At 44.5% G+C, this 12043-nt stretch overlaps 1 protein-coding gene across 1 annotated transcript; it reads right to left on the reverse strand.

Moving 5' to 3' along the window:
- Nucleotides 1-8472: 8472 nt before the first annotated feature.
- LOC127768246 (LOB domain-containing protein 1) lies at nt 8473-9700 on the reverse strand. Its single transcript, XM_052293783.1, has 2 exons — nt 9318-9700; nt 8473-9222 (listed from the first exon to the last, which is right to left on the reverse strand). Exons 1-2 carry the CDS (start codon nt 9642-9644, stop codon nt 8830-8832), a joined length of 720 nt encoding a protein of 239 aa, XP_052149743.1. The 5' UTR covers nt 9645-9700; the 3' UTR covers nt 8473-8829.
- Nucleotides 9701-12043: the final 2343 nt, after the last annotated feature.

Below are 12043 nucleotides of genomic sequence, written 5' to 3' on the forward strand. Positions count from 1 at the left end.
GCCACTCGGCCCAGGGAGAAACACATGGCCACGAAGAATTTATGCCTTGAAAAAGGCGTCGTCCCATGGATCATGGGGTGTTCCGTTCTCACTTTCTTGCTAGCGATACATTTATTTACCTACAGTGATAGCCAACGACGCTGTCAAGCCCAAACAATTAGTAGTGTTTTTTTAACCAACTAAATATTTGTAGGTGTCGCCGGTTATTGGCAGTGAAGACGGTAATAGTATAGCTCGGGCGGCCGTCCAATCTGTGTGAGAGTTTCCTGCAGAAAAAGTGAGATGGGATTAACAGTTTAACGCTGCTAGCATGCCTGAAATTTCAACATGAGAGCACACGGTGCGCATTTGATTTTTGATTGATTGTGTGGCGTCCAAAAGTGACTTGTGTTATGATGATAGCTGTTTCGTGTTGTATGTGAGGGAGTTTGCTGGTGTATCAAGCATGATGCAAGAGGACAACCGAATAAGTTTCGTTGATTAATTACTTGCGACATCAAATACCAGAATAGGTGAACCGGTCGGTAACACCGACACTACTACACAAACAGTTTTTTTTAAAAAAAAATAACATGGTAGATGCATAAACACAGACAGATGAGCTCTTAAATAAAGGACAGTTCCTTTTAAATGTGATGGCTGGCACTCCTAGATAGTCAGTGGTGATTTAATAAGAGTAATTTATGTCCAAACAAGGAGCTCATTGATTTTATGAGTTTATCGAACCAGCAGATGGTTAGATATGAAGTTCAGACAGATTAAGTCCGAGCGAAATGAAAATATATGATATGTATTAAATCCAAGTGAAATGGGGAAAAGGTACTCCAAGATGAAGATTGGCACAAAGGATTGGTAGCATCTGCTGTCTGTGAAGATGCTGCCTGAGACAATTTGTGGATAGAAGATTCGAGTGGATATACCATATACCAGTAGGTAGGATACATGTGGGTGACCTTGTACTATTTTACCTCCTTATATTGTTCTGTCACGCAACCATTTCTTGGGTTTACTTTGGGAGTATACATTGCAGGCATTCATTTGTTTAAAGAAAAATTCACAAGACCTTTCACGTAAATTTATAATTTGTACTTTTATTTTGATCTGAACTTGTTTCTTGTCCCTAAAGAGAAAAGGAATAAGTTCATCTAACGTCCCTTAATTTTACACCGAATCCGATTTTCATCCTTAAACCCCAAAACCAGATACAACTAGTCCCCAAACTGTCAAGACTGGTGCAAAAAAGGTCTCTCGGCGGTTTTGAAGGCGGTTTTAGCTGATGTGGCGCCTACATGGCTGGTTTGACTAGATCTGCGTCCCACGTGGCACCGATGTGGCAATTATATATTAGAAAAATAATAAAACTATGGGCCCACCTGTCAGCTAAAAAAATAATTTAAAATGTCGAGGCCCACATGTCAGGAAAAAAGGTGGGGCCCACATGTCAATACATCCTCTCCTTCTCTCTCTATTTCTCTCCCTTCCAGCTCTTCCTCTCAGCGTCGTCGGATATCGACGGCGCGGGAGGCACTGCAGATGACGGTGACCGGCAGCGGCCGGGCGGTGTGGAGGAGGGAGGAGGCGGAGGAGGAGAAGGAGGGATGGGTGCCGATGCGGCCGAGCAGCGGTGCCAATGTGGAGGAGCTCGGCCGAGCGACCGCCAGGGGCGGAGCTACAATGGTTCCTGTGTATACCCAGGAATACCCACTTTTTTTATCAAGAAACAAGTATTACTTCAATATATACACATGTACACAAATTAGTTAGCCAAGTACTCTTCCTCACTAAGATGCGTATAGATGGAAGGTTTAGAAAAGTGAAAACTCTTGCTGATCTTTCCATTATGATTGTTGAAACAAAGTTGCACAATAGACATGAGATTGTTTTCAAGCTTCTCAAATTGGTTCTAGTACTTCCAGTAGCAGTCCCGTTCATTTCTCCATCAAGAGTTGGATTAAGATAAAGATTTTCGTGCCACGCTTTTCAAACTGCTAAACAGTGCGTTTCGTGGGGAAATTTTCTATATGAAAGTTGCTCTAAAATAACATATTAATCTATTTTTTAAATTTTGTAATAATTAAAACTCAAACAATCATACGCTAATACCACCTCGTTTTACGTAAAAAACTTAATCTTTATCTTCATCTTCATCTTCAGGAGAAAAGAACACCTTCTCAATTTATTCTTCACATAATCTTTTCTGCCATGAATTATGTGAAGAATAAATTGAGAAACAGGCTGGGGGATCAATACTTGAATGATTGCTTGGTCACATTTATTGAGCATGAGATGTTTTTGAAAATCAAGGACTGTGATATTACAAACCGCTTTCAAGCCATGAAGGAACGCAGAATTAAAGCTACTCTTCCAAGCCATGAAGGAAGCGAAATAGAAAATTAGAGGTACCGTGTAATAATTTGTAGTTTTATTTCTTCGATTATCGGTATTGACAAACTGTGAACCATTGATTTTTTTTACTATGGACTTTTTTTTTGTTAGACAGGAATACCCAACTTTGAAATCCTGGCTCCGCCACTAGCGACGGCGGCACCGAGGCGGCGGGGCGCGGCTGAGCGGCGGCTTGGCGCGAGCGTGGCCGTGCGGTGACGCCGGCCCCGGCGCGGGTCGCGGCCTCGGCGGTGCAGCCGGCATTGTCTTCTCCATTTATTTTCTATTTTCAGTTTTCCTTTCTTTTCTTCTTCTTTTCTCGATTCTTTTCTTCTTCCTATGGCGCCGATCACCGTGGGGAGGCGCTCGTGACTGCTTGGGCGGCACGGCTCCTCCGGCCATGTGGCGGCTGGCCGGATCGGCGGCGAGGCAGGCAGCTGGTGCCATGGGCAGCTAGCGCCGTGGGCCTTTATATTGGCATTGATTTGTACGTGTACGTACAACGTACTATCTACCTGCTCGTCTGACAGCAACATGCGCGGCTCTGGCGGCCACGGCGGACGGCGCGGCGTGGCCGACGAGCATGAGGAGGCGACGGATTGAGCGCCGTCCTAGCGGCTGGGGGCCCTCCTCCAACCTCTGCTCCGGACCGCCGCCGTCCTCCTCATGACCCGTCGTCGGCTGTCGTCCTCCCGTCAGCCGCATCTGGGAAGGAGGAGGGGAAGAGGGGAGGAGATAGAGAAGACCGAGTTGGGCTTGAGTGCTGGAGGATGACGATGGTGGTGGAGGCGGGTTGGCGGCGGAGGGCGTGCCCCGCTCCCTCTCCCGCCGGCGCCACGTGTCGCTCCCTCTCCATCGCGACTGAGAGAGGAGAGGGGAGAGAGATATGAAGAAAGGGGAGATGTGAGAGGAGGAAGAAGAGGAGGGGGTGAGAATGACACGTGGGCCCTATTATTTTTTTATTAATTTATGTGCGAAACTGACATGTGGGTCCCGTGGGGTTTATTATTATTCTTAGATCAAATTGCCACTTAAGCGCCACGCCAATGCCATGTCAGATGAAGACCGAGTCAAATTAACCACGTAGGCGTCACGTCAGTCAAAACCGCTATCTAAACCGCTAAGGGATATCATCTGCACCGGTTTTGATAGTTAGGGCACCTAATGTATCTGGTTTTTCGGTTCAGGGACGAAAATCGGATCGTTGACAAATTAAGGGACCTTAGATGAACTTATTCCAAGAGAAAAAAACCAGTTCTCTTCCCAAGAGAGGCTCCACCTGAAGGCCCATCTTAAATAGTTGATCGGTGTGTTGTGTTACCCCGATGCAATAAGTTCATTTTGTGTCCCTTTAACTACAATGCTAGTAAAAATCTTCCACCTCCATCGTGCACACCCGGATTAAATAAGATTCTCTCGTAATATGAGATGGATGTTTTCGCTGACGTGACATTCCAATCTTATAAAAGTAAAAAATAAATGGAGCCTCATGTCATTGACATCCTTTCTTTCTCATCTACCCCAACCTCTCCTAGCGAGAACTAGCGATCGGTCCTGTCCTCGGGAGGGTTCAATCTTTCGTTTTCGACGTTCTATCGGAGGGTGCCCATATACCGAAATTTTGAATAAAATTGGTCAAATTTGAACAAAATATAGCTAAATTCATTAAAAAAAAGCTTAAAAAATAAAAATTTTAGCCAAAATAATATCATTCCGAAAATTTTCGAAATTTTTGTTACGGAATTTTGAACCATGGTCCTTGGTCCAACGACGCCGCCGGTCCGCCGATCTGGTGGAGAGATCTCCTCAATCCTCTCCTCCATGCAGTGACCTCGTCAAGCTAGACCACTCAACAACGACGGAGGAGGGCCTCAAGATGGCAACAGGTGCATACTATCGGGTTCCTTTGCCCCATACCCACACTCACGATGACTAAATATTTCCACTTAAATACCCATATCCGGCGGGTACAAAATCATCCCCATACCCACACCCGCGCGGATAACGGGTACCTATACACATATAATTGACTTGTAGCATATATAGTTTTGTACTGTAATTAGCCATATTAGAACTGTAAGTTATCAATATTTTCTCTGGCAACAATGCTATTAACATTAGCGTTCAAAAGGCAAATAAAAAAACTCTACAACAACATTACATAATCAAAAAATCAAAATAATTTCATATAATAGACTAGAAGAATGCTTAAGATGTGAAAGGAGTTTTATGCTATGATTTAGTAGTCGTTGGGACTTTTACTCATAGTTTTAGGCTTAATCTACGGGTTTTTTTCACCCACGGATTGGTGGGTACAAGTGGGTAAAGAGCGGACTATACCTAGGTACCCAACGAATAAGAGTTTTCGTCCGTCAATAGATTTATGGGTATAAGAGTTAGAATATAATTAGCTTCTAATAGAGTAAAAATCCATCGGGTGTGGGGTTACATGTCCCCATTGCCATCTCGGAGGGGACGCGAGTGGTCCGATGGAGTTCCCAGACTGACGTAACGTGCACGAGGCTCCTGTTGGTGTTCGAGACTTCCATCGAGCCGCCCATCGTGGCGGCGTTGCTGCAAACGGCGTGGGACGCGCTGTGGCCTCGCCGTCCAACTCCTCTTGCGAACCGCTCGACCTTCATCCCTCGTCGTTGGCCTCCCCATCCTCCGGCCATACACGCCGCAGTGCCGCAGCCTCGATCAACCGGTGCCACCATGATTCGTCCTCCTCGTCGGCAGCGATCGTGTCCTCGTCTCCGGATGCCGACGACCCCCTGACATGTGTCTTTTCAATGTGACCATCTCCGGATGCTCCACGGCGGTGAGGAGGGGAGGCAAAGCTCATGCTCAGTACAACAAGGATTAGGTTGTGTTCTTCACTTGAAGTTTTCAACCTCACTTCCTCGTTTACCATACGCTTTCCAAACTATTTTCTTACAAAAAAATCTACAAAATAAAGTTGCGAGGCGCCTATAAATCGGATGCCCGATTTTTTTTCAAAAATCGAACGATGTTCCACCAAGTAGATCGGAATTGTTTCACTAAGTAGATCGAAAATGTTTTAATTGTTTATAAAACTAAAATACAACCAAATCACCTCATGAAACATTTTGCTACAACGTATGAAACAACGCTTTTTGAAACTGTTTCACCATATATAAAAACAATTTTTCAGCAAATAGCGAAAGAATGTTTCAATTCACAGAAACATTTGATCTATATATAGTGAAACAATACGAGTATACTTGCTGAAACATTATTGGTAGGAAAAAAAATAAAACGAATTCCCTTAATAGAGCATTTCCGTAATATGTGGGTGATTTATTACAACGGCCCATGTGGTGGGGCGCGTGGTGGGGATGGTGCGGAGGCGCTGGGGGCACGGGCAGAGGCGGGCGCCTGAATTTTCTGCCGCTGATCGGGCGCCCGATCGCTGGCATTTTCTAAAAAATTGTTGTAAAAATCATATTAATATATTTTAAGTTTTTAAAGTTGATACTTAATTAATTATGCGTTAATCTGTTGCTCTATTTTACGTGTGGAGAGGAGGGGTTCCCGACCCCTGCAAAAACACAGGCTTAGTGTATAGGTCGAGCTAAACATGATTAGTGCTCTTTCACGGAGGCCATTAGAGTCATCGCTTTGAGCGACACATGCACCAACTAGAAGTTGTTGTTGCTGCTGCTCGAGACATGCATGAGCTCGTCCTTAGTACAGCGAGGCCGGCCGGTTGCCTGCAAGACTGCACGTCTGCAAACATGAACCATGCCGCCGGCCGATTCGGCGGGGGTCGGCAGCCACATGTCAGTGACCCATGCGAGCGTCGTTGGGCACGCCGAGGCCACCGTCCGACCGTCGGCGTGGAGAGAGAAGATGCGAGAGAGCTAGAAAGGCATAGAGGAGAAAGAAAGGGTCACATATATTTTTCATTTCTTTTTCTGACTGTATCTGAGCGATGTTTCGCTTATTCGCGCGGTATATTTGTAAACGGAAAGTAATTTATAAATAAAACTTTTATATATGTATTATTAGCGATCTAAAAGGAAAAGCTAAAAAATAAACTTCGATGAAAAAATTTTAAAATCAACTCTAAGTTTAAGGATAAAAAGATAATCCGATTTTGCAAGATGGAGACTAAAAATTTATGATAATATTGCAATTAAGGGATGTAATTTAAACTCGCTTAGAAATAAGGGATGTGGACTTATTCCTACTCCGATCTGGCCTTGGTAACTTGGTTTGTCCAAGTCTCCAAGAGAAGAAGAAGAGAAGCCCACTTATTGTTTGGGCTTACACAGCACGCCGAATTGACTCGATTAAAACGGGTAGGCTAATCGTGGCAGCATATGGGACACGTCTTGCACGTGTTGTGGGGTTCGTACCCGTACCCTGCTACAATTTCCGCACTTTTTTCTCTCTCGTTCGTCTCCTAATCCTTTCACCAAGCTAAAAGCTTCACGATATGTCGTGCCGGCCGCCGCAATCACAACTCGATGTTTCCAACCGGAGTGGGGAAGCAGCTGAGCCGGACACATTTTAGGCAACATATTGGACATTCTGTACACGGAGACAAAGGATTTGCCCGTACCCATGCGGCATGGTTCTGGTCAAGACTGATGGTGTATACCACCAAACAGATTAACTAATCGATTACTAGTAGCTAGTAGCCTAGTACTGTAGTTAACTAGTCGATTACTAGTTTCCCGGAAACTACCATGGCCAATCGGTCCATAAAAACAAATTAAGACAAGACAGACAGTAGCATGCATGCATGCATGTATCGGAAAGCTTAGGCTGGCTAATCATCAGTTAGTTACTGGTTTTTGTTCTGTTGTGACACTGTCAATTAGTTACTGGCTTTAATTTTGTTCTGTTGTGTGACAGTGTCAGTTAGTTACTGGTTCAAATGGCAGATTGGCAGCCGGCCGCCCGTCTACGATGACCGTAGGCGATCGTCATTTCGTATGGTCTGGTACTCTGGTTGGCGCATGCATATATGCTAGGCTAGGCTAGCGAGACTTGGAAACGGTACGTGTTTATGTGACAGTCCAAGTAGCCAAAGTAGGTTTCTGGAGATAGAGTTAGGCAGCCTTCTTTTGGGGGCTTCTGATCGATGGTGATCGACCAGTTGCTAGCTTCGTGAGAATTAATATAATTGAACAATATTTTGGGATCTGTTGCTCGTGCAGCGAGTGTTTGTTCAAACTACGTACGCTACAGTTGCCGCCGGGAGCTAGTACGTCGCAGGCACATGTTAAATGTTCATACGGATTGACATGTTCCACAGAGAGAAAAAAAAAAACAGGCTGATCGAGGGAGAAAAACGACAGCTGCTAGCCAGCTGAGCTAGAAACTAAAATGTTATTCAAGTGCAGTAGCAGATTTTTTTTCAACAAGCTGTCTCCAGAGCTCGGACAAAAACGTACTACATGTTCAATGGCCATCAGCACCATCGTACATATTACTTGTGAACATGCGTTTCCTAGTTCCTACACGATGTTTTTTTTAAAAAAAAAAATCTATATATATTAATTACTTACTCCCCCGTCCTAAAATATAATCATTTTTTACTTTGACACATTTTTCGAGATATTACTTTAACCAAAAATAAAAAGAGTTGTATATTACGATGGTTTGTTTAATGATAAATATAGTACCATCAATTTTAGTAGATTGATTTTTTTTATTTTTTTTATTAATAGTCAAAGTAAAAAATATTTGACTTGACACTATACTAAAAATGCTTATATTTTAGGATGGAGTGAGTAGAGTATTTTTAATTTTTTTAACTTTGTAATATTTATTTCATTCAAAACAATCATACTGGGCTATATCAGCGTGTTTTATTTCGACCGAACGACGGGAGTTGGTCTGCTAATGAATCAAACTAGCAGGACTGACCGAGACGTACTGCGCTACGGCAGTTCGTGAGCTCACAAACGTAGCTTTCGTTCGAGTTCCATCGATCTCCTTCAGTCGATCGGAGTAGTGTATTGTCAACCCACTGCATGCCTAATATCAGTTATTTTTGCAAAACACGTACAGCGCGAATTTTGTGATGGCCACTAGCTAGTCGCCAGCTCACAATTTAACAAGTGTTTCACAGGCTTACAAGAACTCCTACAGAACTTTACTTGATCGACCCTGCTCATTGCAAAATATCTGATCTTGTTTTAAATCTGAAGAACATAACACTCTGAAAGCAAGCATAAACTGTTCCGGCCGGCTGAAGTATGTATAACCGTTGCTGTTACATGTACTCGAAGCACGACACTAGCTAAGCCGCCAGGTACTAATTATAGTTCCTTTTTTAAACTGATCTGTTTCTAATTACAGTACTTAATTACTACTAGTGCTCTAGATTATTAATTACCCTGCATGCCAAATACGGAGTATGGTAGCTTAGCTTAGCTTAGCTAGTCGCGCTGACCATGCAAATTTGTATCACGTCCATAGCTGGGGCTCGCCCCACGCCGCCGAGTCCAGGTCCGAGTCGTAGAACGGCTGGTACACGGTGGCGCCGAAGCCTGCGCCGCCGCTACAGTACTCCGCCGGGTGCGGCAGCGGCGGCGCCGGCGCCTGGTATTCCAGCTGCTGGTCGTCGTCCCGGCGGCGGTGCGCGAGCTCGACGCAGACGAGGGCGACGAGGTTGTCGTGCTGCGCCCGCGCGTTGAGCAGGTCGGCCTGCGCGCGCGCGAGCTGCACCTTGAGCTCGTTCGCCTCCTTCTGCAGCCGGCACACCGCCCCCGCGCACCCGTACACCGGGTCCCGCAGCCTCGCCTCCGCCTCGTACACCATGCTGCTCACCGCGTCCGCCCGCGCGCTCTCCGGCAATTCCTGCACGTTGCCGCACGTCGGTCGATCAGCAATGTGCCACGGCGATCGATCGATCGAAATCCTCGCTCTTACGTGCGGGCATACTATGTATATACCTGGAGGAGCTTGATGATGTTGCTGGCGCCGAACACGCGGTGCGCGGTAGTGAACTTGGTCGGTTCGGTAGGAGGGAAGTAAGGAGCCAGCACGCAGCCGTCGGCGCACCGGCGGCGGAGCACCTTGCACGCGGCGCACGGGCTCAGCACGACGGTCGTCGTCGGTGACGACGACGACGACGTGTTGCCCACCAGCAAGGAGGCGGTGCCGACAGGAGGTGGTGGCGGCGAGCACGACGACACCCTCGACGGCGGCGACACGGACCGCCCGTAATGCGGCTGCTGCGCCACCGTCACGTTCGCGACCGTGTTGCCAGCGTGATCCATTATATGACACAGCCTAGTGCAACACAGGGCTATAGCAAGCAGGAGAAGTGGCTAGAGAGACTCTGGTATTGACCTGCTAATTAAAGATCCAAACAGGAAGGAGGTATATATAGAGAGACGGGGACGACGTGTGGAGATTTTTCTGCGCATGCGACTTTGCTGCCAGAATCGATCGATGCTCCGTGGAATTTAGAACACGTCGGAGGACACGATCATTCGATCAGATCAACATCAAATTAGTTGCCAGTTATTTCCTAACACAGATATTATACGTGCTTTGCTTGACCAAGTTTGGCAAGTTTTGAAGGCTTAATTAGGTGGGTGCTTAATTATACCTGTAGTACATGCATTATTCCTTCCATGCATGCTTGCAATCTTGCATAGCTAATAGACATTAGGCATATGCTGCATTAATTGCTACTATTAGTTTACTCTATACTCCAGCTTGTAGCACAATTATATATGGGAGTACCGCTATATGTACGATCCGTTGTACAACTCATATACATGTAACTATATATCAATTAAAGTAAAACATATTTATATACACTGTAGCCGTTTACCACCGTTAATTAAATTTTGTCGTACGTGAGTTGGACAATTAAGTCATATGCATAGCAATTTTCTATATATGGCATGTCGTTGATTTAAATATATATGCTTGCAGTTATCATATATCAACTAGTTGGTTATATTTTTTTAAAAAAACAATAGTAAGTTAAATTAATATGTAATACTATATCACTCAATAAACATACAAGCTCAAATTTAACCTCTATAAATTGTAAAAAAATTAAACCCTAAGTTTGTATATCCACAATGAAATTTATTATTTTTCTCTAATCTGTAGAAGTTGACTTTGAACTTATAAATTTGTGAAGTGATATATTACATATTAATTTATATACTATTTTTCTAAAAAATATATAAATATTTAGTTAATATACACTGATCGAGTGAACATCTGCTCTAGTAACTATAAACGAGTTTCCCTTTCTTTTTTCTGCTCATATTTTTGCGTTGCCCAAACGTCAGGTCGACAGCGTACAGGACCTCCTTGCGATGGAGGCGACCCTGACGCCGACTCTCAAACCAACTGTTCATGGGGGCCCAAAACCAAGACCAGGTTGAGCGGCAGGTTGGAACGGAGGCGATAAAAACCAAAGTCTGTACACGTTTAGTCGCCGTCGATCGCCTTGAACGGGCATACACTTATGACATATGTGGCCGCCCATTGATCTGTCTGGATATCGTCCATAACTCCATATATAGGTTGGACCGTTAGTATGCAAGTCAGGCTGAATTAATATGTGTATGCCCTTGGAAATCAAAGGGGACATGCATAACTTGTACGATAGGGTACAGTAATACTACTCCGAAGTCGTGCTAGGATTGTGTTCTTTCTTGGCTACAGTTATATATTTGATCTTTTTTTTAGCTGATAGCTGAGTACTTTTCAGCGAAGGACACAACCAGGACAGTCGGATGCATGTACGTATTTAGCTAGCTAGTCTGTGTTTAGATCTAAAGTTTAGATTCAAACTTGTAACTTTTTTCATCACATTAATCTATCATACACACATAACTTTCCAGTCACATCATACCAATTTCAACCCAAACTTCTAACTTTAGAAGGAACTAAACACAGCCCTACTCCACTAGTGATTAGAGGCTACTGAAATTACTTGATCACTAACTGTGCATTTAACTCTATATGCTGAGTCTGAATACACAAGGCCGCATCGACGAGATCAGTGACTATCATCACCAATGCTCTTCTTATCATCACTCGGTGTAGGGCTGGAAATGAGCCAAGCCAAGCCAGGCTCGGCTTGCAATGGCTCGCAACAAGCTAGGCTTGGCTTGGCTCGGCTCGGGTTGGGAAACGAGCTAAAACATGAGCTCGGCTCGGCTCGTTTCCTGGCTCGAGCCAGCTCGAGCTGGCTTGCGACCTTCCGTTGAAGCTATATAATTTGTAATCATTAAGAAAAACAATAACAAATCATTAATATGTAAAATTAAAATAACTTTATATATACAATTCATCAGAATATAGATAATAAATTACATATTGACAAATAATAACTCCACTAGAAAATAAAATTATCCATATAAATACATGATGGACTATGCTCACGAGCCAAATCAAGAGGCTCGCGAGCTAGCTCGGGTTCGGCTCGTTTCAGGAACGAGCTGAAAAGTAGGCTTAGGCTTTCGCTCGTTTGGCATTCAAGCCGATCCGAGCTAAGCGAGCTCGAGCCAAGCCCAAGCTAAGCTCACGAGTCCAAGCTTTTTTTCCACCCCTAACTTGGTGCGTGCATGTGAGGCTCCGATTTTGTTGGAGACGTGCATGTGAGCCTCCGATTTTGCTGGGAGACGATGGCTCGATCGATCGATCA

The sequence above is a fragment of the Oryza glaberrima genome, chromosome 3 (assembly GCF_000147395.1).
Source record: "Oryza glaberrima chromosome 3, OglaRS2, whole genome shotgun sequence".
Classification (NCBI taxonomy): Eukaryota; Viridiplantae; Streptophyta; class Magnoliopsida; order Poales; family Poaceae; genus Oryza; species Oryza glaberrima.